General features: G+C 38.0%; 1 protein-coding gene across 2 annotated transcripts in view; it reads left to right on the top strand.

The window, feature by feature from the left end:
• The window catches only part of LOC128016482 (ubiquitin carboxyl-terminal hydrolase 10-like), a 39,109-nt gene that overhangs the window by 3,590 nt on the left and 15,514 nt on the right, over positions 1 to 20,005 (top strand). The window contains exons 2-5 of one of the 2 annotated variants that reach the window (XM_052601009.1): positions 14,692 to 14,760; positions 15,550 to 15,595; positions 15,955 to 16,014; positions 16,880 to 18,079. In XM_052601009.1, the coding sequence (XP_052456969.1) occupies positions 14,692 to 14,760; positions 15,550 to 15,595; positions 15,955 to 16,014; positions 16,880 to 18,079 (1,375 nt within the window). The remainder of the gene's footprint in view (positions 1 to 14,691; positions 14,761 to 15,549; positions 15,596 to 15,954; positions 16,015 to 16,879; positions 18,080 to 20,005) is intronic. The other variant, XM_052601010.1, reaches the window with a different exon arrangement.

Genomic DNA, 20,005 nt, shown 5'->3' on the forward strand with positions numbered 1-20,005 from the left:
CCATATATGTGATTTGCAATGCTCAGGTGAAATGCTATAGGAATACTATAAATCTGCTGAAGCGTTTGATATCACGCATAAGGCACCATGATTTTCGCAATCAATGAATGGCAGATGGCGCGACACACTGTTTTGTTTACTAACGTAGCTTACATACTAAAGTGTGGACGATGCTCGCGGTGTTTTCAGCTTCTACGGTCTCACTGTGATATGAATAAACGAATAACATCTCCAGTTGCTTTGAGATTCACTTCATTGGCATTTTACCATTTAATTTGAGAAAGCTACCATCATAACACATACACAGCAGCTGTAAGTTCCTCAAGGCAACCCGTCAAAATAAAAGTTATTACTATATAGCAGTCTTAAAGGGATAGTTCACCCAAAAATAAAAATTGTCATTTAATAACTCACCCTCATGTCGTTCCAAACCCGTGAGGCCTCCGTTCATCTTCGGAACACAGTTTAAGATATTTTAGATTTAGTCTGAGAGCTCTCAGTCCCTCCATTGAAGCTGTTTGCACAGTCTACTGTCCATTAGAGCCCGACCGATATGGATTTTTGGGGGCCGATGCCGATATTAACTTGAAAAGAGCCGATTTATAAGCCGATATTTTGATTTTGAAAATAAACTGGATATTAGACCCATTTCCTATAAGCTGCACTTACATAACATTCAATGGCAAAATATCTGCCTGTTCTATGTATGTGGGCTGTATAAACCATTTTCCAGAAGGGATTTATGTAAAAAAAAGCCTTAGATTACGGTCTCAATCACTAAACAATTGCACATCAAAAGTATATATTTTTTAACGATCAAAAAACAGTCTGATTTTAAACATTTAACACTTTTACTTTCTTCCAGTTGAAGCTGATTTTAACAGTCTGTGTGTGTACTGTAAATAAATTATAATACTAAAGTTAAAGTATTTGCAGAAGTAGTCCCACACTTTTGCTGCTACATCATTCACCTTTTTCAGCCATCTGTAGGGCAGAAAGAGAGACATAGAAAGAATAAGCATGTGTATTAATAATATCACCATGTATCATTACTCATGTCATCATTAGAATTATAATAATAATAAACAGGGATCTCCTACATAGGCAAAAATGAGAAATATATATATATTTTTTTATTTGTCAAGCAATAGGTATTAACCTCCTTATATTTAACAATATTATTTCAACATTTTCCTGTTATGTCTGTAAAGCTGCTTTGAAACAATATGTAAGAAAAAAAAAAGAAAAGAAAAAAGCGCTTGTTCAGCTCACATTTATTTACATGTCCCCTCTGATTTAATCATTTCTGACGCACCTACTGTAGTTACTGTAACTACACTATATTTGCTCTCACAGACACATTCACAACGGACCCGTATATCTTCTCCTCTTCTCTTTGTGCAGTCTGAATCAAAATGGTTAACGTTAGTGCCATGAACACACCGCTGTCAATTTTGAGAAGAACCACCTTCAAACAAGTTAATAGCAAGCATTTAAGGGGCCTGCTAAAAAGGAAGCTATATTAGCGTTAGAGTAACGTAACCAGCCTGAATTCACCAAATTGTTCCCTGGGCCTGAGGGTAGCCTCTTCTTCCTTGCTTCTCTCTTAATTCTCATCAGCAGGACTAGCGCTATTGCTCGCTTCTTACAACGGGACAGATACATGTTTGCTGCTGACCGAAAAGAGGAACAACAGACTATGAAAGAGCTCCCGCTAAAAGTTTTTAAAACTCCGCCTACGCCATAGCGCAGAGCAGGGCAACTGAATCTGAAGGGCAACGCTAAACCCAGCGGCCAAGCGCTGTGCATACCGCGTCCTGTGTGAAAGGCCCATTACGCGGTCATTATGTGGGAAACACACCGCAATAGAATAAGCACTAAACGCTAACTTTATACTTCGACCTCTTATTAACGTTCGCGCTCTTCCACTGATAAACATGGTATTAGCTTTGTGGCTAATCTAATATAGCAATGCATTAGCGGCTCTAAGTGATGTTACAGAATATTTAGAAGTGATAATGATAGGACCGTTAACTAGAACTACCACACCGTTTTTATATACAGTGTATGAACTAAATCTACAATCATTTCACATGACGAACGACAGACTCACCTGGGTGGCTTGGCTGATCGCTTTCTTCTTTGTGGATTTCTGGCGCTGTTGCAACTCTGGAGCTGCAGACCGCCCTCTGGTGGGCAAACTATGCAACACTCATAACATGAGTGAAGAATATGAGACTGTTTCTCATGTTTCATCGGCCGTTATAAACGCCGATGCCGATTTAAATGCAATTAGCTCATATCGGCCGGCCGATATATCGGTCGGGCTCTACTGTCCATGTCCAGAAAGGTAAGAAAAACATCATCAAAGTAGTCCATGTGACATCAGAGGGTCAGTTAGAATTTTTTGAAGCATCAAAATACATTTTGGTCCAAAAATAGCAAAAACTACGACTTTATTCAGCATTGTCTTCTCTTCCGTGTCTGTGTGAGAAAGAGTTCAAAACGAAGCAGTTTGTGATAGCCGGTTCGCGAACGAATCATTTGATGTAACTGGATCTTTTTGAACTTGAATCAAGGACAATCATCGCCAATGACGGCATTACGTCGAGCGCAAAAGAACCGGTGAACCGTTTTCTTCAACCGGTTTATTGAATCGAACTGTCTGAAAGAACTACTGGTGATCCGAACACCGATGCAACTGGTTCTTGACTCATGAACGAGTCAATCTTTTGTTCATTATCTGGCTCGGCTCTGGGTTTTTAAAGCACCATTTCAGTTATTTAAATAATTTTTATATCTATATTAAAAAGTTTTTTAAAAACATTAATCTCAACTTAAATTAATTTAATTGCACTCATTCTACCTCTGAGGCTAACATAACATCTGAAAATATACCTACAAGCCATTTTTGTGTTCTTCTGTGCAACCTCTGTAGTACAATTTTAATACGGAATTCGTTTGGTAACTTATTCTTGTTCTGGTCTACTTGTTCTTATTTTGTATTGGTTAGAAATTGAGAGCCTATAAAAAATAGATTTTTTACTTTAGATGACATGCTTTTACTATATTTTAGTTAAAAGGCATTTCAAAGGTAAAAAACAATCACGATGTTAATCACTATAAGGAGTGAGATATCATCTCATATTGGGAAAGCTAGTAAGTGCAGAGCCCTGCCTGAGCAATGTAACTGTCTTGCCATAGCATGCTAAGAAAGGAAATATCTGAAAGCATTTGGATGTGACAGAGGTCGTTTACGGTGATAGAAGAACTTGTTATGCAGCTTTTCTTTCTTTTTTTTTTCTTTTTTTTTTTAATGAAAGGCCTGAAACCAGAAAATCCAGTGACTCCTCTGGTTTGTCCTTCTCTGTAGGGAGAGTTTACATGAAACCACATTCACTGTAGCTCTTGCTTTGTCTTCATAAAAGGGGTTTAGTAGTTTAAAGTACTGGAATATAATCACATTTAAAGTTTTCAAAACTGCTCAAATTAACGTGTTGCATATTAATGCATCATGTTAAAGTCAGCATGGAACAGAGGTCAGACGTGATCACATTTTCTTCCCTGTTGTGAGAGATATCTAAGAGAAACTGCTTCTCAAACAAGCAAGTAATGTAGGCCTGGACTTCATTTTATCTGTCCAGTATTGATTGGATTGTTCTCGTTTGCTAATTGCTGCGATCTCATGTGAGTGACAGGTTGCTGGAATAGTGGGATTTTTGTCCTGCCCTCGAACCGGTGCAAACGTCATCAGGAAAGATTTGCTGTTTGGCGAGGCAAAGTGGAAGAAATGCTTATGATTTAAGATTATGAGGGCATGTGAGTTAATCATTTATAATCTTTGCAGTATTCCATAAACTAATAATAGTCGATTTTGATTTCATGGTGACTTTCAACACTTTTGTTGCGTGAGGGTCACCCATGGCTCTTTCTGATTCACAGAAGAGAGTGTCAGTGTGCCATCCAGAGGCCATTGGATTATGGCTTGCCGTTTGTCTCTTGTGGTGCCAGTTCAGCAGTGTACGTCGGTGATTTGAAAACAGTTGCATGTGCTTGAACTGCAGTTTCTTTTTTTTCTTGCTCTGCCTTTTCATGCAGCTAGTTGTGAATGTGAAGGGCTATTATGTGCATGCTTGCAGAGCCTGTTGAGTTTTTCGTCTCTGACACTTTCAGTTCCCCTAAAGACTAGCATGAACATGAAGTTACTAAAATGTGAGCTTTTTAAAACCATTGCATAGTTGCTTAATGGTCAGTGTAGTGATTAGTCTTAACTAAGTGCAGTAGTCTTTCAGTTACACTGTTAGTGCTTGTAGGATTAAGGTAATTATACCCTTCACAGAGGAAGCAGGTTATCTACAGTGTGGTCTGACCATTATAGGACCAGATGCCATGTGTTAAGACAAGTACTCACGAGACAGCTTTAGGCCTGCAACCAGTTACCAGCCTTGCTTAAAAAAACCTTTAGTAATAACCGTTACTTCGAAGGGCTTTCATAACTGAACTCTAGTGCTGCAACTAACATTTTGATTATCATGTAATGGGGATGGTCTTATTGACGGATTAAGTTAACCGAAAGTAAGAATTTTGATTAATACTAGTTAAACGGTTTAAAATGTTTCAAGTGTTTTAAGTTTGCTACATTAAAGAAAAATATCCTAAACCTATTTGTCAACTCATAGTGGCGTGTCTATATGTGCAACCACAAATGCCTACAGACATGTTCCGTTGCACAGGCACCTGCTCCACTTTGCCTTAACTGAATTAGTAGGCAACACAATGGTAAAAGGCAATATTGTATAAGTGGTTATCAGAGAGTGAATCTGTGAGTGAATGTTTTCAAATTCTGAATGGGTTATAGCCAAGAAAGCATGCAGAGAGTGCTCCCGCTCATAATCTTTAAAAACCGTCACTCATCTCAGTTCTTCGTTGTCTCACGAAGGTCAGTTATATTCAGGGAAGCTCTACACTTCTGCACTGTTAATCTGTTATTTACATTGTGTACATTTTATTTGTTTTAATGAGAGGATTCGTGAGTATGCACAACTCAGAAACACACTGAACAAAACACTGGCCATTGCGTTCATGAAATCAACAGATATGTGATTGACTTCAAGGCTCAACACTGCAGAAAGGTTTTTTTTTTGGAATTGTTGCGCTCCAGACTATGCTCTACAGGACATAGACGTAGATATTCATTTTTAAAAATGTAAACAAGACAAGTTGTGCACTGAGCGTAGGCCTGCTATTTATTGTTTGCCTTATGAGAAAACACTTGGTTCTTAAAAGCGCATGGGATTCAGTGTTTTCTCATTTTGTCATCTTAATTTAATTAAATATTTTTTTCCTTTGTTCTCAGAAGCGCTACAGGTGCGTGATATGCGACTATGCATCCCTATCATGTAATAAGCCTGCAACCTTAATTATGCAGAACTCGAAAGGGTTAGTTCACCCAAAAATGTTATTTAGGCCATTAATTACTCACCCTCAAGTAGGGATGAGCCGGTAGAAGACACACACACACCTACTATCCACCGCATCCCAGTTCTGTGTTCGGAAAGGAAATGAAGAGTACGGAAACCCTAAACCCTATTACTTTCACTTTTGAGATTTGTGATCACAAGACATACGTCAGAGCGGTTTGATCGGTTTATAACAGAATGCTGTGCTGTGATCTTTCATTGCTGTGTAACAGTGTCATTAGATCAATACTGGTTTATGAATAAAACTGGTCTGAGCTTGGACCAGTTTGCATACGCTGTGTTAAATTAGGGCTGGGCGATATGGAGCAAAAAATATATCTCTATATATTTTGCTATATCTCGATATACGATATTTATCTCTATCTTTACAGGAAAAATAACCCCCAAAAAACTACTGCAAAAACAAATACGGCAAATATTACATGTTAAGGGGCCTGTGAAACATTTTATTTTTTTCTTCACCATATGTTTTATTGTTACCCAATTCTGTGTTTTAGCATGTGCAATTATTTAAATGCATAAAAACAACTTAATTAGTTAAAAACAATTCTTAAAATAGCCTTATGTGAAATGTTTTTTTCCCTTCAGAAATTCTGTGTATTTACATTTTTCTGATTATCAAATGAAGGCATAAAACATTCATTTAATTTCTTTTAATTATTTAAAATTAGGCAAACTTTATTTTTTGGTAAACAAAGGGGATTTACTATTAAAAATAAAACATGGGAGAAATGTTGTGTGATTATTCCTTATAAAATTGTTTGTTTCATTTTAATAGTAGTAGTAGTGGGCTATCTACATTCTGCTGTACAATAGTAATAGATTTCTGTCAAATACTTTTATTTTGACGGGTTAACCTTTACAGTTCTGTGTATGTGATACCACAGTCTATGATGTAATATGAGCTAGTCTTACTCAAATCAAATGGTCAGATGCTCATGAAGTGACTCTCAGTGCATTTCTGGAGATGTTCCTCATGTGTTCACGTCTTTATTTAGAGAGAGGAAAGACAATGAAATCAGCGCGAGCGTTATGCGAGCTTCCGTGTTTAATGAATGAAGACGCGCTTCTGCTCCATTCGTTGACACAGACACGCAGAACATGCAGGATTCATATTTAAATGGACTTTTCCGGGTTAATATTTGCAGATATTAGTCCATTTCGCGATTCGATGTAAGTGCATGACCGACTTTTGATTAATTTATCTAAAATTTGACCAATTCCGTGACATTCCGCGTTAAACAGTAAATTCCATTTTTATGACTGGATTCCGCGATTCCGTCCGCGTTTCATTGGGCCCTACAGTAGACATCTGCCTGCCGTTCGCCCTACGCCTTAAAACTGAAGTATGTCCATATAATGGAGCCAGTTGTCTTTTTTTTTTTTTTTTGACTAGTTCTCTACACGCGAGGTGAGAGGGTACAAAAGCAAGGAGGCGGGGGGCGAGCGAGCGGGGGCGAGCACAGCACAGGGAAGGCAAACAAGCGGCGGAATCAGAATATAAACAATATATCGATATATACGATATGTCAAAATCCATATCGTGTTTAAAAAATATCTCGATATATTTTAAATATCGAGATATCGCCCACCCCTATGTTAAATTAACACATTATTTGATTTATTTCTTTAAAAATATCAAATACAGTATCAAATACATTTCTACTAAATAGTAATATTTCTAGCACAATGGCTTTTATGTAAAAATTTACTTTTATTTTGACAGGTTACCGTGAAAACCTTTTAAATTGACACTGGTTTTACTCGAATGAAATGGTAAAACGGAATCGCGGAATCCAGTCATAAATACGGAAGTTACAGTTTAACATGGAATGTCACGGAATTTGTCAACTTTTGAATGAATCAAAAGTAGGTAATTGCACATCAAATCGCGATATGGACTAATATCTGTAAATATTAAGACGGAAAAGTCGATTTAAATATGAATCCTGCATGTTCAGCGTGTCTGTGTTAATAAAGCCCCTTTCACACTGCCATTCCGGCAAATACAGGGGTAAAGTGTTCCTGCAATTGTTCCCTGGTCGCTAGATTTGGCACTTTCACACTGCCAGTGATGACCCGGTATATGTGCGTGCTTTCACACACAACCCTTGAAGATCCCGTAACGACACGTGACATCAGCGCGTGACTTGTAATGTACGAGTCGACAACGCTAGGCACGTTATACTTTCACTGAAGCAAGCAAACGGAAAGTGAGGAACTAACTGATCTCTGCTTCATTACAATTTGCACATGTGTTTTCATCGAGAACGTTGATCTTCCTTCAAAACAGCCTGTAAAAGAGGCTATCACTTTGACACGGAATTAGATCTGGCTTTTGTTCACACAGCGCTCGTCCCGGGTCGAACTCCGCAATGTTACTAGGTCCCCGACCCGGATTCAATTCGGTAATCAGTCCCAGGATGTGGTTGCTTTCACACAGAAGGCAACCCGGCAATGTTCCGGAAATATTGCGGGTCCAACGTGCAGTGTGAAAGGGTCTTAACTCTCCAGAACTGCTCTTGAGTCACTTCATGAGCATTTGACCGTTTGATTTGAGTAAAACCAGCGTTATACATCACATCATAGACTGTAGTATCACATACACAGAACTGTAAAGGTACGGTAACCCATCAAAATAAATGTCTGGTTTAGTTTAAAGACAAGTATTTGCCAGAAATCTATTAGTATTGTTCAGCAGAATGTACATAGCCTACTGCTACTACAACTACTAATTTTTTTCTGAGGAATAATAACACATTTCCCCAGTTTTATTTTTAATAATCCCCTTTGTTTACCAAAAAAATTAAGTTTGCTTAATTTTCAATAATTAAAAGATAAATTAAATGAATGTTTAATGCCTTCATATGATAACCAGAAAAATGTAAATGCACAATTTCAGAGGGGGGGAAATATTTCATAAGGCTATTTTAAGCCAAAAATGTAACAAATTATTTTTGTTTGGCATTTAAATAATTACATATGCTAAAACAAAGAATTAGGTGAAGAAAAAATAAAACATGTTATAGGGCCCTAAACATGTAATATTTGTTTTTGCAGTAGTTTTTGGGGGGTTATTTTTCCAGTAAAGATAACAAAGATATCGAAATATATATCATATATATTTTTTGCTCCATATCGCCCAGCCCTAGTATTGCCACCCCCCATAATAATAAAAAAAAAACATATCGGTCAGGCTTTACTGAAAACCATGCATGTCATGAGCAGTGAGCAGTAGACAAACCTGTGTCTGTGCAATTCATTCACACAGAGACATGCAGAACATTCAGGATTCATGAGCATTGCTTTAAGACATTGTCAGGTTAAAAGTTACATTTCAAATACATCTAAGATCCCTACATTTTGATCATTTCTTTTTTGCTGTCCAGCTGCTGCCCAGAAGCAGCTTTTATGTGAACACACAGTTAGAAACATGTGGTTGGCCTAATCTTGCTTAAGGTACACTAATCAAGTAGTCATTAAATTTTTCCTGTTCTTCTGCTTCAAATGCGTCATGCATCATTTGAGATAAAATGTTCTAATATCCCATGAGATAAAAACTTTGTTCACTTGGAGCATTACATTTTTCTCATCTGACCAGTATCACACATCAGGAGAGAAGACTTTTTCTTGTGGAAAACTAGCATGACTAATATGCAGTTTAAGCATATTAGGGATTTGGAGGTCAGAAGACATGGCAGACCCATGGGTAGCATGGGAAAATATATTGACGTGGTAAAAGATCCACATATTCCAACGCTTTTCACTTTCTATTGTGCATTCAGTGTAGAGCTGCAACTAACTATTATTTTTTTCTGTCGACTACTCTAATTATTATAATAAAAATAATCGTTAATCTAATGTTCTTTTTTTGATTAGCTAATGAATCCTTTGATAACTTTACAAAAAAATATAAGTACAACTTCTAATATAATATTTCAACCTTTATTCATTTTCAACCAATGTGGTTGAAGTTTTTACAGTATACAAAAATAAAGAGGCAAAGAGGCAATTTTTACTATGATAAATGGTTTTACGATAGCGCTTATAATTAAACCACACTAGCTACAAAATTACAGTTTAGACCTTAACCAGGAAGTTGGTCACCAGATCACACGGTAACCAGTTAAACCATAACACCGGAGAGCGCCAGGATGTTTTCCTCTGAGGTGCTCGTGCATCGCAGTTGTGCTGCCGTGGTACACCATGTCGGTTTTTCAAAGGGAAAAAATGGCCATTTTATTTGGCCTCTGTTTGAAGTATTCCCATACTTTTGATAACAGTGGTCTGTTTTTGTGATAAAATGCTACTTTCTCCATTCCCAGTATGCCATTAAGCGAGATGTAAACAGTGTGACGCGTCGACGCATTTCACGCACGGATGTATTTTTGTAGTCGACATAATCGATGACGTCAACGTGTCGTTGCAGCACTAATTCAGTGTACATTACACAGTTAATGAATTGGCACACATTCGATGCATCGTTCAGTATCATTAAACCTCTCTGACTTGTTCTGTTTTAAGCTACATTTTCAATTAATCTGGAGTGTTTGTTTAGTCTGAGGAATTAAATTGAAGTCAGATCACAGATTGTGCCATGTCAGCACACTAAAAAGTCCTCAATATATTCAGTAATGTTTAAATTTCTATGCTCAAACAGTGTTACACATTGGCCAAAGTGAGTGCTTGAAGGGTCTCTCTCTGCTATTGCTTTGTCCTGCAAAAGTGGGACACAAGGGAGACATTGTCATGCTGCATGACTCATCAGTTTCCAACTTGCTCTTTTACTTCCACCTAACCTGATGTTGCAATCATGCAGTAATGATGGCTGCCACGTCCTCACATACCCTTAAACACAGTGCTTTGTGTTTTAATAAATACAGTGGTTATAGAAAAGAATCAGCTTTAAAAAAAGCTAATTTGTTTGGCTTTGCAGCCTGAAATGAAGACACGGTTTTGGTTTATTCATCTGTTTTTACTCAGTGCAACTTATAACAGCCCAGTGAAAGAGATAACACCAACATTTCAGAAAGTAATTTATAATGGATGCACAATATTATCGGAACATTATCAGAATCTGCAATATGAACATTATCATAATCGGCCTGATATGAAAAACTGTGCCGATATGCCTTGACGTTAAGACGAATAATTTGCATGTGCTCACGATGTGACAGTGATAAGATCACATCCGCAGTGTGGTCCATCTTGAAGCAAACTTTTGCCTGAATGGTGATTAGATTAATTATTTTGGATCGCTGCATTTAAGTGAAGTGACATTCAGCCAAGTATGGTGACCCATACTCAGAATTTGTGCTCTGCATTTAACCCATCCAAAATGCACACACACAGAGCAGTGAACACACACACACACACACACTGTGAGCACACACCCGGAGCAGTGGGCAGCCATTTATGCTGCGGCGCCCGGGGAGCAGTTGGGGGTTCGATGCCTTGCTCAAGGGCACCTAAGTCGTGGTATTGAAGGTGGAGAGAGAGCTGTTCATGCACTCCCCCCACCCACAATTCCGTCCGGCCCGAGACTAGAACCCACAACCCTTCGATTGTGAGTCCAACCCTCTAACCATTAGGCCACGACTTCCCCACTTTTTTAATCAGAGAGAGAAAGTATAGAATAACATATCCAGTGTGCGTTATTAAAAAGTCACTAGCGTGTGCAGTAGCAGCAACAAGACAAATAACATTAAGATTGTGTTTCTTAGTAATTGATGTCATAAAATCACAAGATTGATTTTAAAGGTATAGCTTAAATAAAAATTTAACAATGACACTTGTAAATTAATTTTATACTGATTTATTCATGTAGTATTATTATTATTATTATTATTATTATATATTATTTTCAAATTATGAAAATCGAACACAAGGGGCTCTTTTTTTTTTTTTTTTTAAATCTAACTATTTTGCTTCAGACCTTCAACAAATGTTAAATCTTCAAACAAAATTTTAAGGTTAACACTGCATCTATCTGAATGAAAAAAAATGTGCAAAAATACAAATTATTTGTTTGAAACATCTGTGCAGGAGAGACAATGTATCTGAATCGGCATCAGCTATTGGCCAAAATGAGTTAAAAATATCAGCAAATTGGATATCTGCTAAATTTCCATATTGTGCATCCCTACAATAAACTATGGGTGGCAAGGCACAGTCAAAAGATCTCTGGGATAAAGTTGTGGACTGGCACAAGTCAGGAGATGGATTAGAAAAAAAAAAAACTGGTCAGCGAGGCGATCAAAATGCAGACAGCAACTCTGAAGCAGTTGCAGGAATTTATGGCAAAGCAGCAGTCATTGTGTGCATGTGGCAACAATATCACAAATTCTCCACAAATGTGGCTTTGTGAAAAAAAAAACCAAAAAAAAAAACCCCAAACCACTCATCGAGAGGCCACATGCAGTCTCAAAGTCACATACAGTTTTGGTTTTACCAATACGCTCCTTGAAGATTGTGAGGCAGATGAGACAACTACCGTATTTTCTGGACTATAAGTCACACTTTTTTTCATAGTTTGGCTGGTCCTGCAACTTATAGTCAGGTGCGACTTATTAATCAAAATTAATTTGACATGAAACGAGTAATGAACCAAAAGAAAACATTACCGTCTACAGCCGTGAGAGACCGCTCTAGGCTGCTCAGTGCTCCTGTAGCCTACCACTGAAAATTCAGAACTTCAAAACTTGCTTAGCGTTACCAGTAACTGTTGAACTCGCTGGCTTATGTTAATTTTAGCCTATTCAGCCTCCCGGGTATGTTCTTTATGCTATTGTGTAGCTAACTGTTAATGTGTTATGTTAACATACCGGGCACCTATTCAGCCTGTTCTGTGTACTATTGTGTACCATAAGCTGAATAACTTGTCTTTCCAGATTACCAGTATCTGCTCTTGGTCTTGGATTTTGTTAAATAAATTAAGTTAATATTTCAGTTAACAGTTTTCAGTTGTTTTCAGTGGTATGCTATAGGAGCACTGAGCAGCATAGAGCGCCCTCTCGCAGCTGTAGATGGTAATGTTTTCTCTTGGTTCTAAATAAATGCGACTTATAGCCCAATGCGACTTTGCGTTTTTTCCTCGTCATGATGTATTTTTGGACTGATGTGACTTACACTTAGGTGCGACTTATAGTACTAGAAATACTGTAATCAAAGTTGTTAATAAAAATAATCAACAACAAATGTCATCTTCGTTAAACTTCCGCCAGTCACGTCAAAACACAGCAGTGAATAACGCATTTCTGTGGATGAAACGGAGTGAGCTGCTGCGAGAAAGATGCGTGATCCAAGCTGCCAACAACCTGGGAATACTTTATTTTAAACTTCAAGCTAATGCATCTGCAAAACGTTTAACACTGCTTGTCCAGTAAGGCACTTTGACAGGTAATTAATTTTATAATTTTAGAGAAGTTCATGTGAATTTTTATTTAACATCTTAAATATTCATCTGTATATATATCATCTTTATATATATATCTATATACTCAGGGGTTATGTGATGAAAGTTGAGTCGAAGTCAACTTGTCACTGATGACATTAGCATAAGCCTGGAGCTTTAAAAAACATTTTGTGCACAGCTATGGCATATGACACAGAGCTGCCCACATGGTTATTTGCTCCTATAACAACTAATTTTTATCAGTTCTTTTGTCTGTGGGTTGTTATTTCTCTCAGCTTTCTGCTCGTTCTAAAATAAAATAACGTTACTGATAAAGTAGCACAGTAAAGATCATAAACGCATTAGTGAGCGATTGCGTGTGAATTAATTCTACCTGGCAGCATCTCTCTACTAGTAGTGAAGCTGTGGGATTTAGTTAAGAAATAAATCATAGAACTTTTGAGTTTCTAAGCTATTTTATTGAGATCACAGAACTGTGTTGACAATACACTTCCGCACTGAATTATTCTGTGTGGGAGCTGTCTTTGTGTGATATACAAGCTACTTACAGTGCAGCAGCGCATTAGATTAGAACGGCGTTAACTTGATTGTACAATAAACTGTTTGTAACGTGCGTTCGATTTCAAATATACAGTAATATAATCACACCTGTCTCGTGGAGCTTTCCAGTTTGGAAACCGAGCGTAAATGGATTTATTATCCTGTTGTGCGCTCTATAGGACCACCAACTAGTCAACGTCAAGCTTAAAGTGTCATGGTGGAGCACTGAAGTAGACTAATCGATTAGTTGGTGCAACCCCTAATAAACTATATATATATATATATATATATATATATATATATATATATATATATATATATATATATATATATATATATATAGACACACACACACACACACACACACACACACACACACACACACACACACACACAAAAGTACTGATAGGAATTCCGTTAAAGTACTGGATCCATAAGCAGTATCGGTAAGAGCAGTAATAACGTTAAAACCTTAACTATATCCATCACTAGGCAAAATACCATCAAATTCTTGAGGCAAATCTGATGCCCTCTGCCAGAAAGTTGTCAATGGGGAAAAAGGTTTACCTTCCAACATGACCAATGACCCAAAGCCATACAGCAAAACTTAGCACACAGTGGTTGAAGGAGAAAAAGGTGAATGCTCTTGCACGGCCTAGTCAGAGCCCAGACTTAAACCCCACTGAAAATCTGTGGAATTACTTGAAGACTGCAGTCCACAAATGCTCACCATCAAATTGAACTGAACTTAATCAGTTCTGCAAAGAGAAGTGGGCAAATATTGCAAAGTTAGTAGAAACAAATGCCAACAGACTAAAGGCTGGAATTAAAGCAAAAGGTGGTTCATCAAAGTGCAGACGCAAGAGGGTGATCCTTTTTCCAACTCAGTGATTCTTGTTTTTTAATTAATTTCTGACATGTTGGTGCTATATTTTTCACTTAGATGTTATAAGTTGCACTGGGTTAATACAGCTGGATAAAAAAAAAAAAAAAAAAACTGTCCGTCTTCATTTCAGCCTGCAAATCAACAAAACGTGATTATTTTAAAGACAACTGTAAATGTGCTGAATTTAATAATGCACTAATTGTGGTTCTGACTCTGATGCCAAAATGACCACCTCAGTATTACAGCATGACATAATATTAGTAAAGGATTGTGTTTGCAATTATCAATGTTAAAAGCAATTCTAATCATTGTCAGATAACATTATGTACTTCTGTTTGTTTTTTTTTTTTTTTTTTTTGTTTTTTTCACAGTACATCTTTGGGGAGTTCAGCCCAGATGAGTTCAATCAGTTCTTTGTGACTCCCCGCTGTTACGTCGAGGTAAAATATTCACACACTTGAATGCATCTTGAAGGCACTTGAAATGTTATGCTGTCCAAAGCAGTCTTTAACCTTTAGAGAAGTAATTACTTTTACTTTATTTTTGTTTGCAATTACCATTTTTCTAAATGTAATATAATTCTCTATTACCATAATGATATTGTGTTGGGGTGGAGCTTGTTTTTTTGAGTTTAATATATGTAACATAACATTTGTATTTTCCATTTTTCCCTACACGTGCAGCAGTTTAGCACAAAATGAAAACCGTCTACCCTAGTCAGTGTTTAATTTATACATTTGTTACATTGCAAATTTAAATGGCAAATTTCTATGTAAAATTAAATGTGCAAATGTTGCATCATCTGAAACTGAATTTGACACTGCACTTTTAATGTATCGGTTAATAATAATGGTACAAATAGTTACTTTTAAATCTTGCTCCAATTTGTTACACAAGGTATGGGGAATGTTACTTCAAATATAGATACATTGCCGTCTTGCATGTTACATTGCCAATGTTATGCTACCATACTCTACATCCACCTTTTTCCCTCTTTTTCTTCTGTAGAAAAAACTGCACACGTCATTGTTATTTAGCACACTACATCCTCTGTCTGTTTTAATTGCAAATTAAACTCTGGCCTTCCACTCCAAATAACATGTTATAAAAATTGTACTAGTGGTTAGTTTAGATAACATGCATTTAAATTTGTAGGTTAGAAAGGTTTGTTTGTGTACATCTACTTTTATTGACTTCATGTGATTAATCTCGTTCAAATTTCTTATCAGCTTCCCCCATTCAATGATAAAGTCTCCTGCGTCAGCCATTCCTCAGGTAAGATCAAAGCCTCACTTGAATGTTGCTACAAGTATTGATTCAGAAATAAAGATACGAGCTATAAATGACTAAATTCATAAATTACTCCGACATGAGAACATACAATGGTTTTCATGTATTCTGCATTGACCGTATCTTACATCCTCACACATGGAAAACAAAATTTGTAATATTAATTTTACCTATTCACATCCTAATCCTTAATTGGTAGAATGGTCCTCATTCATCAGAGTTGAATATAAACCTCCTTAGGCGACATGCCAATATATGTACTTCTAATAATCTCTCCCGAGACAGTATCATATTGCCCTCTCAGGTAGTTGTGACCTTCACCCTCATCTGTATCAATTATTTAGGAGGTTACTGCACTCCTGCTGTGCCTTACATAATGGAATCATTGAGACGGCAGGTTTGCGGTGAGTTTTCGGTCCACTACACAGTGCCTTACTCTTCTGATTATGTTGCAGAACTCAACACTCAGGTCTTAAACACTGACAGCTTTCTAAACCTTCCCCTTTTTCAACCTTAAACCCTTACTTCTCATTTTTGCCTGTCCATTTAATCTTTGGAGCTTTGCATGCCTAGGTGCCGGCGTCTCTCTGGCGCATATGTGCATCTACCTGCAGTGCTTGGAGTTGGTGGGAGACTTTTGACATTTTTATTTGTATTTTCTGGAAATTCTCTTTCTAAATCCATCACATCTCCAGAGTGGACTAAGAATGTGACTTCATGGACCGTCTTTCAGGATCTCTAACTTCACCTGAAAACGTGGCAGTCTTGACAGTCCACAACCTGCTTATGAGTTCGTTCTTCATGTTTTTTCCTAAAATAAAACCTCTAAAATGAATACTAACAGAGGATATATGGTCTTATCTATTCATTTGTCCACTGCTTGGGAACTTCTTCCCATGGTGACTTCTGGGTGTTTTGATTTCGCTGATCACTGGCTACTTTTAAGACTCAAAGTCTTACAGTAATTGTGACTTGCATTCACTAACACTGTTTCATTCACTTCAAACTATCCTTCACTGCTTAGCCTGCACAGTTCAGTACCACAGCCACTTCTTTTGTATCCTGTCAGATTTGTTGTATTTAATTAATAACTACATGATTTGTTGAGAATACAACTTTGTTCATATTTTAGCCTTTAGAATAGCTTATTAAATAATCAAGTTAAGATTTGTAACTGGAAACTTGTCTAATTTAAAATGGAGAACTTCCCTGTGGAAATTCCAGTTTTGCTGTGCCTTTTTAATCTAACTGACATGTTTTGATCTACAGGAGACGACTACCAGCATATCGAGTTTGGCGTGGATGAGGTAATGAATGCAGAGTCTGTGGCAGTGAAAGACTCGCTGTACAAAGTCTCCAGCACTCTTAATCCTCAGGCCCCTGAGTTCATCTTAGGCTGCCAACCACCTCAGAAGGCCCTTCCCACAGCCACGCCAGTCGCTGATATCCCAGATGGCACCGACTTCGACTCCCTATGTTGCAGTAACTCCGAGACCTCAGTCCTGGGCAGCCACCAGGCCTGCTCTGATATGGATGGGGTTTCGGGCGGCTTGGGGCAACGGAAGAAAAAGAAAAAGCGGCCGCCAGGATACTACAATTATCTGGAGGGTTCTGACAGCACTGGTTTGGCCACAGATGAAGTGGAGGCCTCAGGCCTGGTTAACGGACATTCTCCAAATGCTCCACTCCTGGGTTCAGAGGACATGGTAGGGGAAGTGCTAGCTGGGGCTGAGCTCATCCCCCAAAATTCTGTAACATCCAGCACATCTACACCCCAAGCCGACCCTTTTTCCCATCAGAGGACTTGTGAAAGCCCTGAAAATTTGACATTGGACTTGACTAGCGGAGCTGCCTCTTTTTCAGACAGAAATGGGGCAGCTTCTTCGTCTACTTCTTCGTCCTCTCAGAGCAGCGGGGTGGCACAGAGTGCCAGGACTGCAGAGCAAAACGCAGAACCCCCAGCTCTAGAGAATCCAGTACTCCTGGGTAACGGAGGGCACAGCTCCTCTCCTCCATCTCCTCTTCCCCCTGATGCTGCTGTGGCCACCCTCAAAACCACAATTCCTGCTACTACTGATGAGAGGGAGGCTGAGGGCTCGGGGGAGGCTAACGGGCTGCCAGAGACTGCCTCGGCTGCTGGAGCTGCAGATGGACTCCAAGATAGGGTTGAAATGGGCGAGGTGCAGTCAGCTTCCTCTGTAACTCCTCTCTCCTTAGACTCTGAAGTTCAGCCGCCAGTCTCGCCCAGTCCCACTGCAGCACCTGTGGCCAACCCCCCGAAATCCTGGGCCAGCCTCTTCCACAACTCCAAGCCTCTGCCTGGAGGTCCTCAGGCTTACGTTGAGGTAAAGAGTATGCCTGCTGTCGTCACTTTCACTCCGGCTGCTTCAGAGTTACCTGAAAAAGCCATTGAGGTGCACGAAGGCCCTATCCCTGTTTCTGAAGACCCTATGGCCCCAAAATTGGCAGGTAAAATGTGACATGAATATGCTTTCTGTGTGAATGGCTTGTTTTCGGTTTTAATCTTTATCAAGATCCTTCTCCACACTAAGCTTCTATATTTATGTAATATTTAGAATGAACAACGCAGCAGCGGAGCATCAAAAAATTTAAATGCAACAATATCTTTTACAACATCACTGCATCTCGCACGCCACTAATGACACTCCCTGATGGACACCTTACATGCAAATGCAAATGTTTTCAAATTCGACTAATTTTAATTCCTTATTCACAATCTCCGTGTCACAGGCAGTCACAGTACTCAATTCAGCATGTGTTTGTGCGTGCTGTCTGCATCACTCATAGCATGCCTATATCGTATGCTATATCGAAAAAAAAATTTCTATCGTTATCAAAGTACAATTTATCACCCAGGCCTATCACCAATATTTTTTTTTTCATTGCTGGAGAGTGTATCAATTCTAGAATTGTTCAGATTCCGATACTAGTATCGGAAATATCTCAGATACCATAACAAATTCTGGCATCGGCAAGTACATGAACCCGTATACCGATCCGATACCATTTTCTTACACAAAACCTAGCTATGACCGCTAGCTTTGCCTAACCGCTGCACGGTTCTTCCTCGCTGCTCCGAATGCATTGCAAACACAGGAAGTTGTGCTGTGTTGCCACAAGCAACCCATTTAGAGCAGCGAAGAAGAAATGAAAACGCATTAGCAGTACTGATCTATATATGACTGGATCGCTCATCGCGTTCTAAACTGCCAACAGACAGCGAAGCCGCTTCTATATTATAGATCAGTGGTTAGCAGTATGTCTCTGTAGTACCGGTAGTTACCGACTCCCGAGTATATTCGGTACCCGCAGCTGCGTTCAGTCGCTTCTGTGTTAGTCAAAGCGCAGGGCTCCAGACAGTAGCCGAATATATACTAGTGTCTGTGAATATTAAACTGAATAAAAAAGTAAATTGACAATATATTAAGCTACTGTTGTAGCCTACAGTAGATTTAGCTATGTCTCTATGTAGTAATAATAATAGGTCTCTATTAATAATAATAATTGTCTACACAGTTGCTAGTTTTTTACTTGTTTTGTTGTAAAGAGATTATCTGATTAATATATCTTTTTTTTTTTTTATATTCCTAGACTTTTGTTGCAGTTTTTTATACAGTTATATTGTAAAACTAAAATACCTTTTTTAGTTTGCGGTGTTAGATTTTTGGCTGCATTTGAAGTTCTTTTTCGCTTAAGAAAATAAATACTGTCAAATTCATGTCAGATAATAAAAATATTGTATTTGTTCATGTTTTATTAAGGGATCAGTCTGAAGCACACCATAAAATAAATCTAGCAATTTAAACAGGGCTAGTAGTATATACAGATACACACCCAGGTATCGGATCAGTACTCGGTATCGGCCGATACCCTGAGCCCAGGTATCGGAATCGGTATCAGGAAGAGAGAAAGGGTATCGGAACATCTCTAGTCATTTCCAGAGTAAAGTCCGAAATTTTCGCATGCTTTTTTTCTTTTATTTGTATTCACCATCCTTTCCTATCAAAATGTATGTTACAGATATGAAAACGCAGAAAATCGAACCTGAATCCAAAATTCGGATGCAGTGTGTAAACATTGACACAATGTAAAGTCGTATTTTATTATTCAATTTGTGAAGTCTCTGTGTGCAATGGCCTTAAGGCTAAAAGCTAATATCCATATGTTAGTCAAGTAGCATATGGATGTCATAAAATATATTTTTTTTTGTTTAACATAATTTAATAAAGATATTGTAAGTTACTAATAATTATAATGCTTACATTTCCGCAGATATTCAAATATCAGCTACAGAAAAATTATCAAACAACATCACTGACATCAATTCGATACAAGTTTATGGACTCCTTTTATAATCAGTGATGCCATCTACAC

This window comes from Carassius gibelio, chromosome A7 (assembly GCF_023724105.1).
Source record: "Carassius gibelio isolate Cgi1373 ecotype wild population from Czech Republic chromosome A7, carGib1.2-hapl.c, whole genome shotgun sequence".
In the NCBI taxonomy this organism is placed as follows: Eukaryota; Metazoa; Chordata; class Actinopteri; order Cypriniformes; family Cyprinidae; genus Carassius; species Carassius gibelio.